Source organism: Labrus bergylta, chromosome 22, assembly GCF_963930695.1.
Source record: "Labrus bergylta chromosome 22, fLabBer1.1, whole genome shotgun sequence".
Lineage (NCBI taxonomy): Eukaryota > Metazoa > Chordata > Actinopteri > Labriformes > Labridae > Labrus > Labrus bergylta.
This window is the reverse complement of record NC_089216.1, coordinates 4432773-4458021: the sequence shown is the minus strand read 5'-3', so window position 1 is coordinate 4458021 and position 25249 is coordinate 4432773. Positions and strand designations below refer to the sequence as shown.

At 40.6% G+C, this 25249-nt stretch overlaps 3 protein-coding genes across 12 annotated transcripts in view; 2 read left to right on the top strand and 1 right to left on the bottom strand.

Moving 5' to 3' along the window:
* The window catches only part of si:ch211-200p22.4 (phosphatidylinositol-binding clathrin assembly protein), a 90562-nt gene extending 79562 nt beyond the window's left edge, over positions 1-11000 (top strand). For 7 of the 8 annotated variants that reach the window (XM_065950977.1, XM_065950975.1, XM_020649363.3 and 4 more), the window contains 3 exons: positions 3186-3242; positions 3884-4060; positions 4706-11000. In XM_065950977.1, coding sequence (XP_065807049.1) covers positions 3186-3242; positions 3884-4060; positions 4706-4720 — 249 coding nt within the window. In that variant the 3' untranslated portion in view covers positions 4721-11000. The remainder of the gene's footprint in view (positions 1-3185; positions 3243-3883; positions 4061-4705) is intronic. The other variant, XM_065950976.1, reaches the window with a different exon arrangement.
* Positions 11001-12707: 1707 nt separating this feature from the next.
* On the top strand, positions 12708-20034 carry zgc:92429 (uncharacterized protein LOC445063 homolog). The gene is made up of 11 exons (XM_029280314.2): positions 12708-12969; positions 13898-13947; positions 14102-14158; positions 14281-14435; positions 14779-14882; positions 15106-15158; positions 16083-16153; positions 16785-16887; positions 17690-17809; positions 18669-18731; positions 18823-20034. Exons 1-11 carry the CDS (start codon positions 12906-12908, stop codon positions 19249-19251), a joined length of 1269 nt encoding a protein of 422 aa, XP_029136147.1. The 5' UTR covers positions 12708-12905; the 3' UTR covers positions 19252-20034.
* Positions 20035-20621: 587 nt separating this feature from the next.
* si:dkey-172j4.3 (diacylglycerol kinase delta) overlaps positions 20622-25249 on the bottom strand; it is a 72356-nt gene continuing 67728 nt past the window's right edge. For all 3 annotated transcript variants that reach the window (XM_065950969.1, XM_065950971.1, XM_065950972.1), the window contains one exon: positions 20622-24824. In XM_065950969.1, the coding sequence (XP_065807041.1) occupies positions 24772-24824 (53 nt within the window). In that variant the 3' untranslated portion in view covers positions 20622-24771. The remainder of the gene's footprint in view (positions 24825-25249) is intronic.

The window sequence follows — 25249 nt, the reverse complement described above, 5'->3', positions numbered from 1 at the left end:
TGAGCTGTTTTATTTTAAAGTTTCTTAGTTGAACTTTCACCAGTCTAAGATGCTCATTTTTTAAAGATTACACTGGGAGGAATTACCAGTATACCAGAAGAAATACTACTTAAGAATCAAGTATTGAACCAGTATTTAAAGAGTTGTAATTTTAGAAACACTTTATCGCATTCATTCAAACTCATCGTGCTTTCATGATGTGTCTGCACTCTGAGGACTGAACCATTGAACTTAATGGTTTGAACCATTGGACTCATTGGTTTGAACCATTGGACTTATTGGTTTGAACCATTGGACTTCATGGTTTGAACCATTGGACTCATTGGTTTGAACCATTGGGCTTAATGGTTTGAACCATTGGACTCATTGGTTTGAACCATTGGACTTAATGGTTTGAACCATTGGACTCATTGGTTTGAACCATTGGACTTAATGGTTTAAACCATTGGGCTTAATGGTTTGAACCATTGGACTTATTGGTTTGAACCATTGGACTTAATGGTTTAAACCATTGGGCTTAATGGTTTGAACCATTGGACACATTGGTTTGAACCATTGGGCTTAATTGTTTGAACCATTGGACTTATTGGTTTGAACCATTGGACTTAATGGTTTAAACCATTGGACTTAATGGTTTGAACCATTGGACTCATTGGTTTGAACCATTGGGCTTATTGCTTTGAACCATTGGACTCAGTGGTTTGAACCATTGGGCTTATTGCTTTGAACCATTGGACTCATTGCTTTGAACCATTGGACTCATTGCTTTGAACCACTGGGCTTAATGGTTTGAACCATTGGACTCATTGCTTTGAACCACTGGGCTTAATGGATTGAACCATTGGACTTATTGGTTTGAACCATTGGACTCATTGCTTTGAACCACTGGACTCATTGCTTTGAACCACTGGACTCATTGGTTTGAACCACTGGGCTTAATGGTTTGAACCATTGGACTCATTGCTTTGAACCACTGGGCTTAATGGTTTGAACCATTGGACTTATTGGTTTGAACCATTGGACTCATTGCTTTGAACCACTGGACTCATTGCTTTGAACCACTGGACTCATTGCTTTGAACCACTGGACTCATTGGTTTGAACCACTGGACTCATTGGTTTACAATCTGTATGCAAGAACAGCATTTTGTATTAAAGGTGAAAATGAACGTTGCCTCTCTGCACAAACACAGATTTTAACCCATCTGAAAACACTGAACCTTTAGACTCCTTATTAAATTAGCAGTGTAACATGTTATTTGTTCAAAGCGTTGATTAATGCATTATTAAATAAGTAGCAATTAAAGGATAATGCTAAAAAGGTTAGACGTCCTCTTTGCACTGCCTGATTAGTGTAATGAATCATTGTGCCTAAGACTGCTGAGGTAATTTATGATTTCTCACAGTTAATTACTACCTTTAATGGAAATATTGAACCTTTTTCATTTAGGTGCACCATTACTGTTACTGTAACACAGCCAGAGAAACTCAGGCTGAGGCGTAGTACCTTTAAAACATCCACAATGACTGAGGTGTAAAAAGGCCTTTGATTGTTTCAATGACGATGTTTGATCGGGTCAGTGAAGGCAGCAGGGTGTTTCTGAAAGCTGATTTGAATGATTTATTGAACACATTGATGACATGATGGCTCTTAGTTAAGAGAAGATGATCGGCCATGGAAACCTTTTTCATGAGCTCCTGATGCTTAGTGAGGTGACGATACTTTAAGAAGTTTCAATACTACAGCGAGTTATGAAAATAAGTGGAAAACCTTCGCTAAGAAGCCAGTGACGGAGTGCACATAGATGCAATTCCTCAAGTGTCCACTTGAGGCTGTGTCCAAAAGCCAAGGAATCCCCTTTAAGACCTATATTACAATGTACATTTTTACCGCAAAAATAAACACATTTACAGCTCGTAGAAAATATGAATTTTGTCTTGATAGCTCATTTATATTTTGGGGGGAAAAAAAATATGGAGGTTGACATTTTTATAACTCACTTGTTTTTATCTTATTAAGGATAAGAGGTATTCATAAATTAGCATGAATAGGACCATGAGATTTGACCGACAGGTGGGCGTGTTGTAGCTCTTTGCCTGTTTCCAAATTGATCCAAATTTATGATTAGAAAGCTTTTCCAATATGAACACCACCATTTATGGGCCTCAAAATGCCGCTTCAGAAACCAATGGGTGACGTCCATCAGTCTACGTCCTTGATTTAGGTGCTGTGTACTTCAAAACGTATTTAGTACAGCTGTGTGTGTCAGCTTTTGTTTGGTTTCTCACACTTTAAAACACAAGTGCTTAGGGTTATACATAACAGGGTACAAACGTCATGATCTGACAATGGTACAGGTGGCATTCTTTGGCAGCACCATGTTTAAAGTCTCTGAGATCTGAACATTTTTTCTCTTAACATTATGTCCACATCATCATAGCTGTGGATTTGTCTGAAACACATAAAGTCAATAATTAGAAGCAGTAGTGTCCGCTGAATGTGACTCATCTTAGCATCTGTCTCAATAAAATCTTTTGCATGTTACAGATGCTCACTGTAGAGGAAGAATTTCCCGTCTTGATGTCTCCTCTTCTAATCTTGTAAACTGATTTCCCCGTGAGACGTTCACTGACACCACACTGTAATGCAGCGCTGACACTTCACTCTCATAAATTTGCCGACGTCTCCAGCAAAAATCTGCTGCTTTCCTTTGAGGAGGATGTGCGTGGGTTGTAAACGATGGCAACAAATTGCCCGTCACGTTGAATCGGAGGCCCGTTCAGGCGTAGTGGATTTGATTTGTGGAGTGAGGAGGGCAGGTCTGAACACCGTCCTACTGAGCCTCCTCTTTTAAAGCCTCCGTAATGATCGCTCCCAGCGGGACTCCACTAAGTACCTCTGCTGCATGCTGGGCTGCCGCGCTCCTAATGTGCACACACTTTATCAGTATTAAATGTATTCTCCTCACACATGGATTACACTGTGTGTGCTTTATTTATCATGTTCTGAGTCAGACATGACTAATGGAGACAGATGAGATGTTAGTCAGAGGAAAGAGAAGAACACAGTCTGATTTTCTGGTATTTACTGAAGTCTGTTACACTTTTTCACATTTACAGGCTTTACATCATATGTTGGACTCAGGTTCTGGTTTTAGTTGATAATGGATTTTGTTTCTCCTCTAGGCTCCAGCCCCCATGGCTTTTCCCATGACCACACCGCAAGTGCCTGTGTATGGAATGGTGAGTGAAAATAATGAGCTGACTGTCCATACAGTCAAAACTAGGGCCGGACAGATACCGATATTAGGGAGAGAACAAATCCGACACACATATTGGCCAATATCTTTCTGAGATCTGTAGAGGTAAATATAAATAATCTGTAGACGTACGCATTAATTGCCTTGATCCCACAAATGCAGTCATCAAACACTTGTGGTAAAGATTTATAACAAAGACAAGATGGTCACTCAACTGGAAAGTAACTCTGCAAGTATGCGCATCACTGCTTGTAGCTCTGGAGAGTGATGATGCTCGCTGTAATCAATATAGCGCCCTCTGCTGGTGAAAGAGAACTGCTAGTTTAATACAATGAAACTCAAATGAAATGTTATTTGACTGGTGAATAAATTTAGTGATATCGGCGATCAAATTAGCCGATACCGATAGCCACTGGATATGCTAATATTGGCCGATATTATCGGCTGCCCCATTTATCGGTCGGGCTCTAGTCATAACACAGAAACACAAAAACGCTGCACCTATTAGTTTTCTCTTGTGATGAATTTGTAGATTATCATTGTAATTAAAAACATGTTGATGAATCCCAGTCACCGGAGTCTGACTCCTCTCAATCCCTTACTTGTGTCTGTGTCTGTGTCCAGGTCCCTCCCCAGATGGGTCAGATGGGCGGGGTACCGATGATGGCTCCTCAGCCAATGATGTATAACCAGCCTGTTCTCAGACCCACCAACCCCTTCGCACCCATGCCGGGAGCCCAGGTCAGCTATCCTGTATTTGTGACTTCATACACACAAAACGATACCTTTGCTACTGAAAAGGTAATGAAGAGTTCAACGTCTTTCATATTTTGATCTATTACTGTACAAGTGATTGTGTCTTTGTGATTGGTAACCAAGTTGTGTCGGTGGCATGTTCTTTGAGTTATGCTCAGGAGAAAACGCTCAGATTGTTGAGTCGTATAAAATGTTACAGTTATGATTACTTCCTTAAAATGTATTTTAAAAGAAAAAGTACAACATGACAGCTAGACTACTGCAACAGTCTCATCTACGGTTCATCATCCAAAACTCCACTGCTCGTGACCACATCACTCCCGCACCAGTGACCACATCACCCCCGTCCTTCATGACCCCCAATGGATCTCCATCCACTTCAAACTCCTCATCATCACCTACAAAACCCTCCATAACCCTCCATAACCCTCTAAGAACCAACAAGACTACCAAAGTATTGATTTCTTATTCATTTGAGTGTTTTTCAAAAGCCTGAGGAGGTTTAAATTTTCAGTTATTCAAGAGAAAAGAAAGTAGAGTCTGGAAATATTGGAACTTGGTTTGTTTATATGTTGTTTAGCTTGTTGTTTGAGTGTCTGTAAATTCCTCCAATCACTCCAAAGTCATTTTAAATGCATTGATAAAATGATGACTATAAACTCTTTCTTTTTTTTTCTCCTGTTGATTCAGATGCAGTTTATGTAATCCAGTCAGGGGGGGAAGCAGAGTGCCAAAAGCGACAAACAAACAAACACACAGAAGAAGAAAACACACAAGAGGAACGATCAGACGGACGGAGGGAGGATTTAATCAAACTAAAATGACTAAGTGACAGTCAAGATAACCAACCAACACCAAAAACAGCGGAAAGAGGAGAAGAAGACCGAAGAGCGGAGCAGGGGGCGGAGGGCGGGGAAGAGGTCATCTTTACTGGTCGTTGTCTGAAACAACTTCTTGCCTGTGTGTGTGTGTGTGTGTGTGTGTGTGTGTGTGTGTGTGTGTGTGTGTGTGCATGTGTGCCTGTGTTGCTACTTTCTGTTTGATAAGTTTTTAAATCCTATCGATGGAGTGATGATTCAGAAGACTGAATACAGACGAGAGAGAAAGATAAGAGGGAGGATGACGGAGGAAGAGGGGATCATACCTCTGGTTTAGCTTGTTAGAGTTCTGCTGCAGAATTAGCTTTATTTCAAACTGGTGCTATTTTGTCCCCTTCGGCTCACCGTCCGCCTGCAACGGCACATCGGGAGGTCATATAGGGGGACAAGTGTTTAATGTGCGTGAGTGTGTACTGTAAAGAAATGAACAGCAGTTGTTTCAGACAACCGACCTCCCCCTTCGTTTGCCACCTGCGTCCACAATTGTCCAATCAACGAGACATTATCCAAAACGTCTCAAGTGTGTTTCCCGCGGTTTTCCCCTCTTTTGGGATATCTTTGTATTTTTCGATCTGTTTTCTTCTGCCGCCTCTCCTGAATGTTTGCGGGGCTTGTACAGCGATTTGTTAAACCATTTGTTGATAGTAGTTGAGCGTTTGTTGTTAAGAGTTAAAGTCTTTGTTACTCATACTGCGTTTTTTTCTTCTCCCGAAGCTACAAGTACACACAGGGAAAAACAGGGTTAAACGCTAACAATGCTAGCAAGCTACAAAGTCGTCTAAATTGGATTCAAAACAACATTTGGGATATTTTTCTCAAGACCTGGTCACAACACAAATTGGTACGGTGAAAGTCAACCATGTGTTTTTAAGAAACGTATAGTTTTTAGAAGAACGCTAATGCAGTGACGACCTCTGACGCTAGCTAAACTACTGTAGCTGTTAAGCTAGCCTGCCAAGGACATGCTTGGGCTAGTCAGTCTGAACTTCTCTCTGTTTTCTTTTCACTGTGTCATATATGGCACTCTCTTCTCAAGATTGTACATTTAAGTTAAAACAGAGTTATTAAAAGGAGGGAGTGAAAGTATTTTAGCTAGCTAGTGTTCTAACTAGCATGCTAAATAAGATGTATTTTTAGTTTTGGTAGCTAACAGGACAATATGTTCACACATACTTTGTTTCTACAAACCATTCCTCATTTGTTGAGCCATTTATGCTCCAAAGAGGTGAGATACAACTGCAAGGGGCTTCTTAGCTAGTAAGCTAGCTTTGTCCATTCTTAGTTCTCCGTGTGACCCAAGTTAAGAGCAGTCAGATGGAGTTAACCAAAGTTGGACTACTGAAAAGATAATTTGCCCAAATACATTTTGCCCCATATTTTTTTTGCCCCGAGTTTATCATCGTGTTAAAGAGTCAGCAGCGTGCTTGAAGTGTAATTAGCCCGCTAACTGCCTGTTAGCCCCTGGTTGACCTTGTGTGTATCTGTTCTTCATGTCCTCATCAGCTCACCAATCGGATTCAGACCTCTTCGGTTTCTAAATAAAGCGCTTTTTCATCAGGTCCACCCTTTAGAGAGGTCCATATTATGTGCCAGTGATTGATGACAGCAGCACTGAGTGAGTGATTAAAAAGTTACTGAATCAAGTTGAATTCACTTTAAATTGCACTGAATCAAAGAGAGTGGCTTTAAGTGCACCTCTGTCTGCAGAGAGAGCCAAATGACTATGAACTTTTGGCACCCCCCTCGCTCCCTTGGTTCCAGGTTAATTTAGGGATCATATTTGACTTTTTTAAGAGGTCAAAGGCCGTTCCTCAGCCAAAGCATCCGTCGCCACGAGTTTGACTGTTGGGGACATGTGTCCATATGCATTTTTATTGTGTGTTCACGTGTGTGCTAACACATTTATGTGTTTGTTTTCCATTGAGGGCTATTTTCTGAGGGTCAAATTGCGTCAAATTTCGAGCCAAAATTTGAGCCAGAAAGTTTGACGTGAAAATGTGCTTGTTTGTTTTTTGTAAAAAAAAAAATCAAATTTTGTTGCAAAATGCACATGCAAAAATTTTGCACTGAAGTGACTATCCTGCCGTAACGGAGCTGTCGCCAGTTAACCTGGCGAGGGAAAAAGTTAAGAAAGAGATCTGTAGGGAATTATTTCAGTTTTTACAACAAGAAGTTTGTCTAATCTACCAGCCACTGTGGCAGGTAACTCAAAGTTATTTTCCTGCCATTCTAACAACTTGAAACTTTTTGTAGTCCCTTCCCTGACCCCTCCCCCGTCCAGTGTCTCTATCCCGATCATCACGATAGTCCGATTGAAATCTCTAGAATCTCGCCTCTCAACTCTGTCTAGTTGGTCTATCTCTAAAAAGCTTTTTAGCCTGCTTCGTCACTGTTTGATATGTGTAGATATGTAAAAAACAAATAGTGATACTAACAAGTTTCTGTCTAGATTGTCTGCACCCACCCATCACTGTTGCTGTTGGATAGATATTGCTGTTAGATGCTTCTTGTTGCAGTCTTGTGTTAGCCTAGCCTTTCCTCGTAGTATCCTCTTGCAGTAGGTTTCCCACCTTGTCTTCACCACTGCAAACGTCTCTTAACTAAAGCTCTATTATCTCTCTTGGTGTCTCTGTCTTTTAGCTGTAGACGAAACCTTTCCGAGGCTCCCGGGCTCAGGCTTTGTGGTCCGCTCTTCGCTCGCTTCGAGTGCGCTCTTTCTTCTCACTATTAGCATCGCTCCAGTGTCTGGTAGATAAGTTCCTCGACATCCCCCCCCTCCTCCTCCTCCTCGACAACATCAGCCATCCTCACAACTCGTTATGATGTCAGCAGCCTATAAACGGTCTCTGATTGGACTGTTGAGCCTAGACAGCGAATCAGATAGCTTGGATATTCAGGTTTTTGTGACATAATGGGGACTTTGCTGCCAACAGAACAATGGATCCCACCACGGTTTTAGAACGAAACATTAGCTAAATGCTAATATTTATGAAGACTCCTGTATATGAATACAGAATCTTAAGGATAACCATCCGTTTGAAGAAGTTGCTAGTCAGACTGTAAACATTGACCAGCCCACAAAACAAGAAACATTCGCCCAGAAATCATTTTTGCCTTTCCAAACAATCACTGACTACAACAGAAATCTGGATACGATGGTTATCGTTCCCAGAGAGTTCATTCTAGTCAGATGACAGCCAGTGTTTCCAAGATTGGCTTGTAGATTTCAGCAGCATCCCAACGGTTTGTCTGCTCAAACGGGAACACTGACTTGACTTTCAACCAGCTGTTGTCCAATGGTAGTTTGTATAATGCATCCAGTTAGACCAAATGTGGAAAGTAGCAAGGGGATCCACTAATGGTTGTTGATCTAAACTTCAGCTCTGGAAGCTGGTTCTAAGGAATCAAATAGTTTGACGTTGGTACTTGGGTCCCTCCAAAACTTTTTCAGAAAACCTTATCCTGGGCTGTGTTCTACATTCATGTCATTCAATTGGACTTCTCAGTCCCCTTAAAGTCCATCTCTTCTTAAGTCCCCTTTTACTATTGGGATTCCAAGTTATTAAACCAAGAGCCAATCAGATAGTTGGATTTCACGGTTTGTTTGGTTACACATAAGAGACTTTATTGGCCAGCGGATGGAAACGTTTTGTTATTTCTTGAATGAGTCAGGTTCAGCGTTTGGGGGACGCTGGTTTGGAGACGAGTTTTAGTCTGCCCTTCCAGTCACTTTGACGGACAACTATGTTTAAGATTTCTATCCTATTAGCAAAAATTGCTATTACCAAGAAAACGAATCACCAGAACTTTGGTTTGTTACCCTGATAGTAAGGTCATGTATTGGTTGGAGTATTTTCTCGAGTTCAGCCAAAACATCTCGTGTCATTGAACAGTAAACTGTTCCGACCTGTTGACAACATAAACTCTCACAAGATGTCAAGGGAGCTTTCCAACCCTCAGAACCTTCCCCTTTCAGGGCCGGAAACCCAAACACCTTTTCTGCTATTGGATTCAAACTCCTTCAACTATTTTCTTAATGGACATCTGGCGATTTGGCTCCAAAAATGACTTCTAATTATGGCTCTTTTATTTTCGGGGACAGCTGTCTCACTGTCTCCAATCTTGTGTGATGAATTGGCACTTTAGAAAAAGAGACGCCATCATTGTGGGCACTGATCCAGAATCAGATCATGGTCACCCTGGATCTTAAAAAAACAATGAATCATATCAGGTCTTAACCTGCAGATGTGATCGTTCCTGATGTTTTTTAATGACCTCTTTAGAATACAAAACGTGTCGGCTTTGGTGTGAAGGACGGTGAAGTCAGTGCCAGGATGTTCTTCTCATCTGAAGACATTTCCTGCTTCTTTCGGACAACAGAGATTTTTCTTCTTGATCAGTTTTTTTTGTTTTCATTTTGTTTTTTCTCTGCATGGTAATCCTGCCTGTTGCAACGAGGTCGTCTTTGTCCGTGTGTCTCAAGTGATTTGGTCGGATATCTTCAGATGGAGAGAGGCTGCTGTGGTTTCTGTGGAGTCCCATAAACGTTACTGGCTTGTGTCCTCATCTCTTTAGCATTGATGTAACTGCCGGTAATTATCACAGTTTCATCATGTAGGTCATTTTGTCACGGTATTTCTCCTGGGAGGGATTTTTTATTTTTATTTTTTCCAGAGTATGCAGGCCCTCTTTTTTTTTTTTTTTTTGGCGACTCCCTTTTCCTCAAATTCCGACTCTTTCTCATATTTATGTCTGGGAATTTCCCTGGACAACCACAGGTTTTTTTTTCTTCCTTTTTTTCTTCTTTTGGGAACAAACCAGGCAAACCTTTAAAAAGCTGCTACCACTTCTCTCTGCATTGTTGTAGCATGAATTTAGGTGGAGACGAGTACACGGATGAACCTTGATGTCATTTTAAAATGTTCTCTTCTAAGGCCAAGTGTATCAAACATTCAGAGAGCAGACTCGTCTCTCTCTCTCTCTTTCTGGGGTCAGTGAGTGCATGGTTGTAACGTTGTCAATGTTTGTTGTCCTGTTCTCTCCAAAAAAACGCATGACAGTGATGGTGATGATGAAGATAAATTCTCTCCTCTTGTTGTCCCTGTTTTTGAACATCTGTCACGAGGCGAAGGTCTGCGATGGTTCAAACTCTTTGTGACCGATCTCTCGACAGCCGGTTCATCCGTCTCTGGACTGAATCTTTGACAGATGTTTGTGCCTGTCGATAAATGAGCCACCGTAGCAAAACAGAGCGCCAAAACTTTTTGTGTAAAAAAAAAACAAACAAAAAAAAAACAACCTCTCCCAAAGATGTCACATTTGCTACTCACAGCACAGATTTTGTCCTTCACTGTTCTGGCGCCATCTGCTGGTGGCTTTGTGCGCTTGCAGGTGAAACTCAAAGAATGAAAAATGAAACTAAATGAGAGGCTGTTTAAACGAATTAATCTCCTCGTTTTTTGTTTTTTTTTGTCAGTGAGTCGGTGTGTTGAATCAAAGGTTCTCTTGTGCACGTTCTGTTTTTTCTACATCAGTGTTTTTTGGTAAGAACCCTCGGATTGCTGCCTCACTATTCTGTATATATAGAGAAACACATCACACACCTCACAGAGCTTAAAGACATACTCTCATAACCCGCAGCTGCGTTATTTTGCATTTACTCTTTATTTTTCTGAACATGAAAGATGTTAGCATTCTTACAGCAGTATAAAGGTATGATTACTTCTCTAGCGGGGACGGGCTAATCAGACAGACGATGCAGATTTCGAGGGGCTGCAGACCTCCCTGTACATCAGGACCAGCCATGAATTCTCAATGATGCCAAATGTTTTTTGAGCAGAGAACATCTTTTAATCTGTCTCTCTCTCTCTCTCTCTCTTCTCTGTCTCCTCCCCCCCCTCACCCCCGTTTCTCTTTGTACATTTTTATTTTCTATTTATTTAAAGCAGAATTATATGGATTGTATCGAGCATGGAAAGGCAAACAAATGTTACAGATGACAAACAAATCACAGGCTTTTATTTTACAGCAGTATATTTGTTTATTCTAGGGATCTGTTTTTCTCTCTTGTTTTTTTGGAAGAAATAAAAAGTCATTTTCCATTCCTAGGTCGGTGTCTTTGTTTGATTTTTTTTCTCACTCACTCAGAACTCCAGATTCAGGGGGGGCACAGTTTGGAAAATGCTCTGCTAGCTTGATTTTAGCTTCGTCTTTAGCTACAGCTAGCTAACGGTCTTCGTATTTATAGCTGAGGTTTGTTTTTATCTCGCTTAAATCTCTCAAAAAAAACTCAAGCTTACACTCATTACTCAAAATAATAAACAATCCAAAAATAAAAAGAGATAGGTAAAACTGTAAAACATCTACTTCCAGAGTTTCAGAAGAATTAGCCACTAATTTTCCTCAAACTTGACACCTAGCGTGTTTTATTGCTTCACTTTGTCTAGCCGTTGTTACAAAAGTCTTCAAAGTTAAACAGGTGATTAATTCAGCATGTAGCAAAATTTTTTTTTTTAACAAATTGTGTTGTTGTACTGAAATATCTTTCATCCTCGACACACTGAGACAAATTACCGTGCAGCGTCTGCAGGGGTCCAACAATGAATTATTCACTGAAGACAAAATGCTGCTGTTTGTCAGACACGGCACAATGTGAGTGATATATTTCTCACCCAGGGCTGTTTAGTCAAAAAAAAAAACTGAAATATAATCAAATAAATCACCACCTGGGGACTGTGAAGGATTCTGGATGTGATTGTGGAGCGAAGAAAACTCAAACTGTTTCATTATTCAGAGCTCAGCGGGAGTCAGCTTTACACTCCTTCAGTGTTTGAAGTCTTTGTAGATAAAGAGCTTCAGGTCAAAGTGAAACAACAAGCAGATATATAGATCCTGTATAACAACAGAACGTCAGGAAAACAGTTATTAGGAGCTGGAAATGATTGTATTTAGTCTGGGAAATGTTTCCCACCATCATAGAGAATATGAGACTTTAAGGTAATTACTGAGTACAGGGTTTTCTATTCAACTCGGCTATGCTATACACACTCTAAACATATTTCTGTGAACTTTCAGGCGGGTTTTAATGACCACCTGAGTCTGAAGTTAAAGCCACTTTAAACCCAAATCCACTATAGCCATCAAACATTTGGATATAACATCTTAGACATGATTGTACACGTCAAGGAATTATGATAAATAAGCTTTAGTGAAGCCTCAAAAATCTTCTAATTTCTGCAGTCCAGTCGTAGGAAAGGCCTCATGGCATGAATCTGGCGCCTAACTTCCAGCGTTAGCATCGTTCAGAAGTCAAGTAATGTCAAACGTTTTTTTGTTTTTGTTTTTTTTTTTCTGGCAGTGGGAGTAAGTGTGATTACCTTTATGTCCCCAACCAGAGGCGTTGTTTGTCAATAGGCAAGGCATGCAACGGCTTGGGGGCTCCTGTTCAGTAGGGGGCTGACAAACTTTAAACCACAGCATTGGCAATGTGCAAATTTTGCAACGACAGTAGGATACCTCCCTAAGGGGGCCCCATCTAACAGCACTCCCTGTCATTGCCCTGATAAGCATCGCATGTATAAGAATAATTCAAAGACGGCCTCAACATGGCCCTGGACAGATAAACCCACGGTGAGATAACAGACAGTTATCCAGAAGTTAGCGGTCCTCTCTGGTCACTGCGGGCCCGGTGGCGTGACAGCCGACGCTCAGCAGGAGGAATGTCGACCCCCCCCCCCCCCCCCCCCCCACCTCCAGATAAGTTCTGACAGCTGTAAACTGAGAGCAGGACGGGGGAGAGGCTATTTTTAACTTTCATTCTGCCAGGCCTCAAACACACAGACTCTGACAGAGAGGAGAGACCCTCTCTTCTGTTTCTGGATCTCTCCTTCCTGAACGACTTGAGAAACTTCTAGAGGTTCCAACCTCAGCTTTAAGACCAGGAGAGACCAGCAGGTCTTTGAAGGAACATATCAGACCCACTTACCTTACAGAGAAGAACCTAACAGGCTGACATGGCTGAGCTGTGCTACAACAAAGGCTGCGGACTCAAATATGACGCTGACAAGAACAATGACGGTGAGAGACTGGTTTGTTTCATAAAGTTTAATTCAAACTATGGAAGTTTGGTCGTGTTGGTGAGGAAGGTCATGAAGCCTCAGTGGGTGTCAGTCTGTGTGGTGATGGTGGGGAGTCAGTTTGATTTGATTCAAGGAGAGGAGGTTTAACTTATCAAGTTTTGCCCAACTTTGTTAAAAAAAAGGGCTTTAAAGTCCAGTAAAATTTCAAATCAACATCATCTGGAGGTAGAAGCAGGGATCTTTTCTCCTAGTTCTTAAAGAATTTGGCATTAAATCTCTTAGATGAGGCTCTATAAACTAATTTCTTTAACTTCCAAGTCTAAAGCGCACATTTAAGACGTGTTAAGTCTTTAAAAATGCATCACTCGCAAGCAGAAATCTGAAATATTTTCCCTCAATTCCTGAAAAAAAACAAAAACATTTTCAAGACGTCTTCAAACACAATTGACAGATTTAGTCTGAAGTTGTGCTTTCATGATGAACTTTTACTCCTGTCATCAGAGTTATTGGCCTTTGTTGCTCCTGAAGTATAAAATGCAATGAACAATTTTGGCTCACATTTGATGAATTTTTACAAAAAGTCATTTTACATGTTGTGCAAGTGAGTCTGGATCCATTTGAAGAACGCAGACTGTTGGAAAGGACTTCATATAAAAATGATTCCGTTTGGATTGACCGACATGAATTAGAACATTTAGTTTGAATGTCTCACATGCTTGTTGTCAGTTAGCGTAGCATGTGTAGCGGGCCATGTGTCCTGAGCTATCTTCCTAGAAACCAGCTTCCTTTTATGGGACTCTTTGCCCCCCCGGAACAGCTGGTCTCCCCCCTTTGCTGACTCTCTGTGTGTGTGTGTGTGTGTGTGTGTGTGTGTGTGTGTGTGTCCATATTCGGACTCACCGCTTCTTTCTTTTTTTCCTCCAAAGACTCGTGCGTCTTCCATCCAGGTGTCCCCATCTTCCATGACGCCTTGAAGGTAAAAGTTATAAAAGACGTAAACTAACAAACAAACCTTTTATTTTGGGGGTTAAGGTTAATTCTGTGTGTGTGTGTGTGTGTGTGTGTGTGTGTGTGTGTGTGTGTGTGTGTGTGTGTGTGTGTGTGTGTGTGTGTGTGTGTGTGTGTTTCAGGGATGGTCATGCTGTAGGAAAAGGACGACAGACTTCTCAGAGTTTCTCTCCATCAAGGTAAGATGTCTTGTTTCCCCACGATAATAATAAATATGAATACTTCACTAAATGGTAAATGGAGAAATTAAACCAGAAGTACAAACTCCTCTGAGGTGACCTTGATTCGTCTCCGATCTCAGGGCTGCACCCGCGGGCGCCATAGCAACGAGAAGCCTCAGGAGCCTCTGAGGCCGGAGGTGACATCCGATAAGACCGACGGCAAACACACCAACGGCCCCGAGATCATCTACCAGGGACCCAAATCTGCAGAGACGCTGCAGAAAGAGAGACCCAGGTGTGTGTGTGTGTGTGTGTGTGTGTGTGTGTGTGTGTGTGTGTGTGTGTGTGTGTGTGTGTGTGTGTGAGTGTGTGTGTGTGTGTGTGTGTGTGTGTGTGTGTGTGTGTGTGTGTGTGTGTGAGATCAGAGGAGTGTGTGTTCTTGTCTTTACCTCTGTGTTTCTGCAGGTACTTCTGGACCTTGTTTCAGTCTGGAGGCCTCCTAGTCTCTCTGCATCTCTGTGTTCATTTCTCTGCAGACCCCTTTGTTCACGTTAATGTGTGTGTGTGTGTGTGTGTGTGTGTGTGTGTGTGTGTGTGTGTGTGTGTGTGTTTATTTGTGTTTATGTGTGTGTGTGCAGTTCAGAAGAGCCAAAGACCAAGCTGCCTCACAAAGTGTCCGCCTCGCTTTCTCAGGCTCTGGAGAAGATGGACATCAGCAAGAGAGTGGAGAGAGAGAAGAAAGGTAAGAGTGTGTGTTTGTGTGTGTGTGTGTGTGTGTGTGTGTGTGTGTGTGTGTGTGCGTGCGTGCGTGTGTGTTTGTGTGTGTGTGTGTCACAGGGTTTTTAGTCATAAAAACACAAACACTCCTTCCTGTAAACATGTCTAAAGAACCAAACTGAATATTCATATCAGAATGATGTCATCAGAGGGATCAGTGATTGGGATCAATAACTTTCTTCTCACAGAAAGTGAGGCGGTGATGCACGGGACGCGCTGCAAGAACGCAGGATGTAAAACAGTGAGTGTTTAATTTTCTTTATACATCTTTTCACTCTCTTCACATATTTCTCTCATTGACATTTCATCACCCACAATGTGCTCATGTTCCTCAGTTTGACTTCAGCCTGTCGCTTCTCTTGTCCTGTGGAGCTTCTTAACGGCTCCATCTAGTGGACAACGTGGAGAACAACACACACAGCCTATAGTTCTGTATTCAGTCAGTTTGTCAGCACCGGCTTGTCCTCGCTCTCCTGTTTCAACTGGTAGACCATAAGTATGCATGTGATCAGTGTGTGAATGTGTAGGTGTGACCTGCGGTGTAAGAGTGCTTACAGTACATTTTGCTCCTGTTATTTCCGTCTATATTAAAAAGGAAATAATCTTCAGAAAAGGTAAAGGGGTAATGATGGATTTGAAGTGTCTAAAAATGTAAATTCTGGATGTAAATCATAGAATTGAAAAAAAGACCAAGTACTTTGAGTTTTCTGTTGTATGTTTTATCACTAGAAGTTCACTGATTTACACAAGTCTTATAGTCAGAAGACTAGAAAAGTGCGATACAAGCTCAAGTCCATTTTCCATTTTTAGTCCTCCAAGCGGGCAGCCCGACCTGTGGCTCCTTACCCGCATGTCATTCTCCTCTCTCTCTCTCTCTCTCTCTCTCTCTCTCTCTCTCTAGCCACTGTCCTGCCCTTAAAGAAACCTCTGAAAAAACCACAACAGAATAAATCATATAATAATAATATATCATATAATGAAATGACTTAATGGATAACATAAATGAATCATCCCACGTTTGATTTTGACCTTTGGTAACGAGTTTCTCTTGAAGATAATCATTCAGTGATCACACTTGACTGGTGACCAGAGAGAGAGAGAAAGTCTGCACTGATGGTCTGATGGTCACACTCGGATCATTCCTGTTGTGTGTTTGTGTGTTCAGATGTATCAGGGCCCGGAGACGGACACGGAGATCTGCACCCACCACCCCGGAGCGCCCGTCTTCCACGAGGGGTGAGACGCAAACGCACCTCGCTGCATGTTTCTGCTCCTCCACTCCGGATATTACAAACAAAGGCTTTGTGCAAAATCCACGACAACACAATCATAATTACAAATCTCTGTTTGGACAACACCCCCCCCCCCCCCCCCCTTTTAAACAGTAATTAGAGCGTCGCTACAAAGACAGGGAGTAATGCAAAGAAAACAAAGAGTTAGCAAAACAAGAATCATAAAAGCTGAGCGATCAGACAGACAGACGATTCTTTAAAGATCAGCGAGTAAAATAAAGAATATGTAACATTTCAGACTTTATAAGTAAAAACAGAACGAGAACATCAGTCCACTGTTAGTTTAGCTAAATGCTGCTCGTTGGATTTTTACCTATTAAGAAAAAGTTTGTGTCCATGAACCGATTAAAAGGCGTTGAGACACTTATGCTGTTTTCACATTTGCACTCCTGAAATTATGTCTCTCTGCAGTCTGACCTGTTTCATGTCTTTGTAGTTAAATTCACTTTGTGTCTTCCTCTGTCTTTGCCCTGTAGGCTCTTTAAGTCACTTTTCCACAGACGCTGTTTTTACAAACTCTTTTTTTTTCTAACCTGTGACATCCTGTTTCCCTCTGTTCTGTTGTTGCTGGTTAGATATAAGTACTGGAGCTGCTGCTGCATAAAGACGATAGATTTCAACGCTTTCCTCGACCAGAAGGGCTGCACCACGGGGAAGCACTGCTGGGTGCCAAAGAAGGTAGACGAAACACTGACTTACTGTCTATTACTTTGGCTTTGGTTAGCTCAAAGACACATTAAAAAGGAGACAAAAACAAAGCTTTGAAATACAGAAATGAAAATTCAGCGTCACTTTATTTACACAGCTGCCTGGTTCTTTATAGTTTAGAAACGTCTTTACAATGAATCCTTAATTCACCCAAGTTTATTTCATACTATTTTTACAATAAAAGCAGCATCTAAATAATGTAAATGAAAGCTTAAAGGTCACATATCCTCCTCCTCTTCTACTTCAGTGTAAATAAGTCTCAGAGCTCCTCAAAACATGTGTGTGAAGTTTCTTGTTCTAAATCCACTCTGATCCTGTCTTTGATCATACCTATAAACCCCTCTATTTCAGCCCTGCTCAGAACAGGCTGTTTCTGTGTCTGTACCTTTAAATATGTAAATGAGCTGTGTCTGACCACGCCCCCTCTCTGGAAGGGAATCTGGCTCGGGCTTTCTCGCTCCATGTCCTGTTGTTTACGGTGAGAGGGCAGAACAAACACCTAGCTGTGGGAGTGTCACCCACCTGGGGGAGGGGCTACTGCCCTTTGTGATGTCATGAAGGGAAAATCTCCAAACGGCCTGTTTGAGCACACATTTAAAGTAGATATTCCTGCTGCTACTGACGCTCCATTTTCTTTTACAAGTCAAAGTTATGAAGAAGAGTCGGAGGTCCTTATCTCAAAATCCTCACTTAAGCAATATTCTAAGCATATTCTGTGCCTGACACCTGTGTGTATGTGTGTGTGTGTGTGTGTGTGTGTGTGTTTCTACAGGACAAGAAGAAGGTGGCATGTCGACATGACTGGCATCAGACAGGAAACAATGTCGTCGTAACCATTTACGCCAAGAACGCTCACCCACAGTTAACCTGCATCGAGGCTAACAGGACCGTGGTGAGTTCATGAACATTCACAAAATGTTTGTGAATACGGGGGGGTTGGTTTTAATTGTTCCTTATGTCCTGATGGAGGCTCAGTTGAGTTGAAACTTGAAGGTACTTCTCTGTGAATAAAGAGATTTTGGTACGGATGTTGTGCATCTGATTCTCTGATGATCGAAGGTGAAACACTTTTCCTGGTGAAGTAGCACTGCTAGCTAAACATAGCAGTGGGGATGAATCAGCAAAATTACATTGATGGTTTATTGTATTTATTGAATGTTTCCATTTCTTTGGGATTTATTATATTTTTAGCTCAAGTTTAGCTGAAGCTTCAACATCTATGAAATTCATTCAAACCAGTTTAACATGTGACTTCATGAAGATGTCTTTAAAGGCTTTATATGCGATTTTTTGATCCAGCAGATGTCGCCCTTGAGCACCAGGATGAAACCAAAACAACTCGCGCTGCATTGTTGTGTTAGCATGCTAATGCTAGCGATCTTTATTATGCTCGTATCTTCACACTGCATGTAAATTTACCTGAAATGAGCGTGATCTAGAAACACAGTTAAGCAGTGAGTACAGTATGTTATTCTTCTTTTCTCTAGTCCCTCAATTAAATAACTTTTACACGTGAGGGGAGGAGTCAGCCGGACGTCCCGGCGATGTAAGCAAACTGAAGATAGGACTCTGAAAACATCACAGACAGTGGGACTCGGGTGTTACACCCATTGTAGACAGTCATGACTCACAGAGTTATTTTCAGAGGATATACTTGATTTCTATTTAAGTGTGAAAAATCACATATAAAGCCTTTAAAGAGATGAAACGTTTTCTACATTGACCTCATTCTTGTCTCTTTCCCTCTCTAGCTCACATGTCAGATTCAGTTTGAGGACAACAAGATTTTCAAGAGAGATTTTCACTTCTGGGGGGTGAGAACCAGCTGATTGAGTCTCAGTAGATTTGGCCATTGGTTAAGATTTATTCAAATCTTTGTGATCTCGTGATGAATCTTACCTTCAGGTGGTCGATGTGAAGCAGAGCTCGGTGAACATGGTTGCATCCAAAGTGGAGATCATCCTCCGCAAAGCCGACAAAGTGGCCTGGGGCAAACTGGAGGACCCCAAATACAAAGCTGAACCGGAGCCCGAAAAAGAAATCGTAACCACAGAATATTACCACCCGGACCGAGACATCGATGACAATGACATCAGCGACTCGGACGAGGAGTGGGCCTACGATTTGCCAGAAAAGAAAGCGCAGGAAGAAAAAGCGGAGAAGAAGAAGAAAGATGAGGAGATGGAGAATCAAAGGAGGAAGGAGGTGGAGAAGGAGATGAGGAGGGCAGCGGAGGAGAGGAGGAGGGCGGAGGAGGAGAGGCAGAAGCTGGAGGAGCAGAGGAGGCTGGAGGATGAGGGAGGAGATTACGAAGGCATGCCAGAGTTAGAGTAAAAAGATACAAAAGATCAGAATTGGTAGAAATAAGAGCAAATTAAAGGCAGGGTTGGTCATTTCCTCCAGATTCACTTTTTAAGAGTTTGGTTGAAATTATTTTTAGGTCCTGACAGAAATTAATAACTCAGGTTCTCTGAAAAAGGAAAGAAGAAAATCCGTCATCTGTAGCAGTTGTAAGTCTGTAAAAACTTTAACCAATGTCTGCCACGAGGTACCAATCTGATGAACCAATTAGGCGCCTCCCTGTCTCCCTGCTCGCTCTCTACATCTTGTGTGCTCTAGCCCACTCAAATCTGATGACGGAGTTTATAATGTGAGTTTATTACCGCTGAATGAGACATGAAACGACGTAGTTTCTACACAATTTAAGCGATGAGCTGAAGTCCGCTTGTGGAGCATGTAAGTGAGGGGGCGTGGCTTTAGAGGGAGCACAGAGGGGAGGGGGACGGGTGCAGACGGAGCACTGAGGGAATGCTACTTTCAAAATCATGCTAGTTTTGGAAAATGACCAACCCTGCTTTTAAAATAGATTTTTGTAATGAGGCAATTTAAAAAAAAAAAAAATTCTGGAATCATTGGGAGTCACTTTTATGTTTTTGGCTGCAAATCTAAGATGACGTCAGAATTCCTTCTGAAGAAATGTAAGGTTTGATTCTCTTAAAGCAATTGGTCGACAAACACTGGGTGCTTTGTTTTTTATTTAAAGCTTGAAAATTGTGAGATTTTTCCTAGAAAAAGGAAGATTTACTGGATGAAACTTCAATAAAAGACTTCATCGTTCCTGTTTCTAATTTTGTCTTCTTTTTTTTTTTTAAATCTCTTAAACAAACGGCATTCCTCAACAGGAATAAGAGGCTCTATTGGTTGTATAAAGAGTTGTTATACAATGCACGTCGCCCACATTAATGCAGAGAGATTAAGATTAATGACTCACTTAAGAGCCTAATGAATCACTGGAGTATTCACTGGTGTAACAGGCCGCTGCTGTAAACAAAACATTTAGCCTTTAGCTCGTGAGTCATGCTCAAATTGTATTTCCACACATTGTTTTCCTGAATATTAGCCTCAAACACACCTACACTGTTACTGCTTTACTACACAGAGTGATACATGCAGCACGTGGGTGTGATTTTTTTAAACAGGCAGGTTTTAGAGCTACAACCAAAGAATGAGACGTAACACCTTAAATATGCTTCAAATGAAAGAGCTTGTTGTTGATTTACAGCTGATGGGTTAATTTGGTTTTTGATGGATAGAAGATACATTCTGACAAAATGCTAGTCTGATGTGAACACATGTTATCTGTGATTTATTTAGATTTCCCATAGTTCTGTGTTTAAGTCTTACAAAACCAAACGACACCATCATCACACTTCAATAATTCATTTAATTTTCCAAGAGTTTGCGCTGACGTTGTCTTTTTTACACACTGCACACGATAACACGATTAAAACACCTCCCAACGTACAAGGTCGTGCAACATCTAGTCTGGCTTCCAACATCGCTCGCACAGTCTCAGTACATAATGTGGGCTGATCTGATCAAAAGGGGTGCGTTCACAAATGTCATCAATGGAATACTGTTGCACAAACATGGCGGAGTCATGTGTTGGTTCATTTCAGTGTTTTTTTTTTTGTTGTTTTTTTCAGCTCCACAAAAGTCCTTGGAATAGTTTCAGTCAAATGTGACATTTTTGTGTTTAAAACAATGACAAAAAAATGATAAAAAAAGAAAAAAAAGAAAAACACATTCTGATATGTAAAAGAACAAACAAAAACACCATGAAGTCCTTGTTTAAAAGAGTAGTAAACACAGGCAACAAGATTTTTGTGTATTCCAAAAATGGCTTCCAAGAATGTGTGGTCCCTCAACTTGACAAACCTGCGTTCGTTTTTCAGCACAACTATTGGTAAGTAAAGCGTAAAGTAGACTTTTTCAACCGATGTTACAATTTCAAAATGATACACTAATGTTCACCCAAATATTGGCTAAACACAGGCTGAGTATGACATCTTTTTTTTTCTGTGTAAACAATTCATTAGTAGTCTGCAGTAACACTGGAAAATCCCATTTACTTTGGCTTAAAGTTGGAATAGTTTCATATCTGCATTTTCTTCTTAAATTAATGTCTAAATACCGATTTGAAAGACACTTAGATGACATTGCTGTGGCAGTGGAATAACATGTAATCACATTAATAACATTGGCGTTAAATGGGAAATCTCAAGCTGCTGTGGGAGTCATTGTACAACCACTGATGTAATAAACATTTGTGTATACATATTTATCATTCATTTACGTTTGGTTAGATATATTACATTTTATCAACACACATTTGTCCGTATACGTTTTTCATAAATAAAATGTTTTTATCATCAAATTAAGTTAAAAAAAACACTCAAAATCTTAAAACACACGCGCACACATGCACACAAATGTCTTTTTTTCCCCATTAAGTTGCGTTTTTGTAAAGTGCAAGGCAAGATACAGTAAACTTTGAAATGTACGACATACAACAACATTCGCATCTGAAGCTAACGCACTCTCACACGCGCTCGTTGTATGTCTCGTAACCCCACTGAACTCGGTACAAACTTGGCACGACACCACTAAAGCCTCTAAGGTGTAGAGCGTTAAGCTGGCACACTATGGATACAGTAGCACAATCCTACCAGAGCTGAACATCTACAGCGCCTCACAGTAAACGAGCCCCAACAAAGGTTAGTTTGAGAAAGATATCAATACCTGAAAATAAGACGAGAATCAAGCATTTACATGAAATGGAAAAAAAAATAAAATCACAGAAATTATTTTTTTGAAGTAAACAGCCTTCTTACAGGACGCTAAAGATAAAGTTTGAATGATCAAACATGAGTCAACACTGAATGCTAAAGTCACGGTTTTGTCCCTTTTATATTAAATTTTAAAGTAGTGGAGTTTTCACATCAAGTTATTTACATAACATGAAAAGAAAAACGTTTCTGTTATTCGTCAAAGTACCTTTAAATGTTGTAGATTAACTCCACTAACCTGTATGTTAGCTAGCATTGACTGACGTTCAATCGTGCCAAGGAGACTTCACTTTTTTAATTACATCCTGGTAATTAAAAGTTTCAAAGCTGACATTTTGAGAAATTTACACTCCCTGCTGTCTTTAAGATAATTGTCCTTTTTTAAAAATCATCTCTGTGCCATCAGTTAACCTGAACACATGTTAAACTAGCTAGCTTGTTAAGCAACCATTAGCTCACGACTAAGCGCTTGCGTATGGGAAAGAGAGCCCATCTGTTAAAGAGTTTTCTTATCTACTGTATGTGTTTATTTAATACCTTAAATAAAAAAATATGTTTGTAAAACTTAACACAACAGAAACATTCGGCTAACGTTTCGCTAACGTTGAAGCTTTGCCACATCATGATAACCCAACACAGCTTACATTTTTTTCTAAAATGTGATGGAAGATGGATATTTACACTATTTTAAAATGTGCCATGTTTTTCAGAAAAACTTTAATTAAACAAAATAGCAACCGTTTCTGGGCTACAGTTGAGGACTTATTATTTTAAGCTAAATGAAATCAGTCAGGTTTGGAGGCAATTTTTAGGTCTTGGTTAGGGTTGGGGAGTTTAACATGATTGTGGAAATCACTGTCCAAATTGGTAAGAACATTTTGGGTGATGCTTAAAGGTGTATTTTAATTTAATTGGAGAATTTTTTCCAATTTTTGCCGAAAACTGGAAGCTCCCCCCAACCCACTCCCAGCATATTAGCAAATTTACCAAAATGTACCTTCACTTCTTTCAAAAACATCAAAGTAAAAACAGGGTAGAAGTTGCTTTAAATTTTAGCCAGTTCCTCAAAGCAGCACCTGAATTCAAGACAAATTCTCATACTAACTTTTGCCTTTTGAAGTCTTGTTTTTTGTTATAAGCTGCTCGATAGTCGGGGGTTTGAATCAATTACATTCTCTTTAAGTTTGGACACAAAATAAAGCATTTTACAGACATCTAAGAGTCAAAACCCCCGAACAGCTGGTGTGGAAAGCAGCAAGGACGGATTCAAAAAAAATTGCAAATGCTGCCGTTTGAAGAAACAAGCTAAAATTCACTTTCCTCGAGGCAACTTCCTCCCTCACTGTGAGGCGGAGTAGAGCTAAGTTTGCATGCAGAGACACACAGAACAGCATTTATTGGCTTCGATTATATGCACAGTGGCCAAGGAGTTTGTCAAAGGGGGAAGCAGCAAAGCAGATCAGCATTTAAAAATAAGATATACGAAAAATATATATATATTTTTTTGCAATAATATTAATATAATAATAGCTTTTAACCACAGACAAGGCAAAATTAAATATGCACTGACTCTTATTCCTATGTTAAATATACAATCAGCAGTATGGCAAAGTAGAAGTAATATACTGAGTAATGTTTTATCAAAGCGTCCTTGATGCTTCCTCCTCCTGTAAACACCTTAAACTGCAAAAACATCTGACTGCTTGAGTCATTTCGTCTGGTACTGTACCACCAAAAGGATTTATTTCTCGACTCCAGCATAAGACTTTGATAAGAACAGAGAGTTTGTACCGTACATTAAATCCTACACTCAAAGATGTTTTAATAAAGCTAATCTCCAGACGAAATGACTCATCGTAAACAACGCTATTTTTGCAGTGCGGCTGCATAGCCTCAGAAAGCACAAGTCAGACAACATCCTATTTAAGAACCACTTTAGAACCACAACAATAGAACCTTTGTGAAATCTTATATGACGTTATCATTATTCACAGGTAAATAATACAAGTCCACACAGGTACATTCCTCAGTATATTTTTTTGCAACATTTAAGATGTTTCCCAGTTCAGTAGACGATAAGGTTGAGATGTTTCAGTTTGTTCATTTTTCTTGATTTGTTGCCGTTTGAGTTCTCATGGCAGTAGCAACAACAAATAAATACTCTTTTCCGAAAGTCTTGAGAAAAAAAATCAAAGTCTAAAGGCTGCAAGTTAAGAATTAAAGGATTGAATGTAGAGACGAGAATTGAAAAGTTTGTAACAACTTATGATAGATATAAAATAAGACGGCTGCACTCGACATGCAAAGAGAGCACCAAGTAAACACATTTCTTCGTCGAAAAAAACAAAACAAAAAAAATTGCAAGAGCTTTTTCTTCCATTTCTTGCTTGGTTTGATTTGCTGCTGGTCACGACAACATCCTTACTCAAGCAGGTAAACACAACCCAAAGCAGAACGCCCAATGGTGACGCAATGCAATGCAAAACCAGGCCCCTTCAAAGTACGTCAATAAAATAAAAAAAACTAAAGGAACGACGCCTTCATCCTCTGAGAGGAGACTTCAAAAATGGAGGGAATGGCGTAAAAGTTGGGAAGATGGTTCCTCGTTTCTTCTTCCTCACGCCTCTGACTGGTCCCCGGGTATCACGATCAGAGCGGAGGAGCTCCTTGCCCCTGATTGTCAAAGTAACATGGGGCAGAAATAAAAAGCACCTCATTCGAGATTTCAGTTGCCCGGAGAATCCGCTTCAGCAGCCCCACCTTTGATTTCCCAAGTACCTGCAGGAAGAAGAAAAACGAGGAGATTTAAAATCTCTCTCAAGGTCCAAAAAAACTATTGTCCCAAAATGATTGGTGTTGGACGGCTCCCAATAGAGAAGGTGCAGTTACATTTTTCAAGAAACTCTCCTCCGGGACAACAAGACCTTCAAAGACCCTCGGCTCTGATTTATTACAAACAGCCGGCTGCCATTTAGGTTTTGGAACATTGTGGTTCACTAGCTCACAATGGCAGGGATCCAGTTTTAGATGACGGTGTCAAATATAAAGATTTGTTTGCTTTAGGAGATGTTCCAAGACCATAACAGAGAAAGAAACAGAAATGGATCTACCATGGTTAATGCTTCAAGTTTGTTTAATATCAACCTCGTTTTAAGAAAAAACATGGTTTAGTCACGATAACGAAAACAGGGAAAAGAACTACA

Excerpts from the sequence above, each read along its gene's own strand:
- zgc:92429 (XM_029280314.2), top strand. The coding sequence starts at position 12,906 with ATGGCTGAGCTGTGCTACAACAAAGGCTGCGGACTCAAATATGACGCT. Across the intron at positions 14,159-14,280 it reads CAGAGTTTCTCTCCATCAAG|GGCTGCACCCGCGGGCGCCA; the intron begins GTAAGATGTCTT and ends CTCCGATCTCAG. Across the intron at positions 15,159-16,082 it reads AGAACGCAGGATGTAAAACA|ATGTATCAGGGCCCGGAGAC; the intron begins GTGAGTGTTTAA and ends TTGTGTGTTCAG.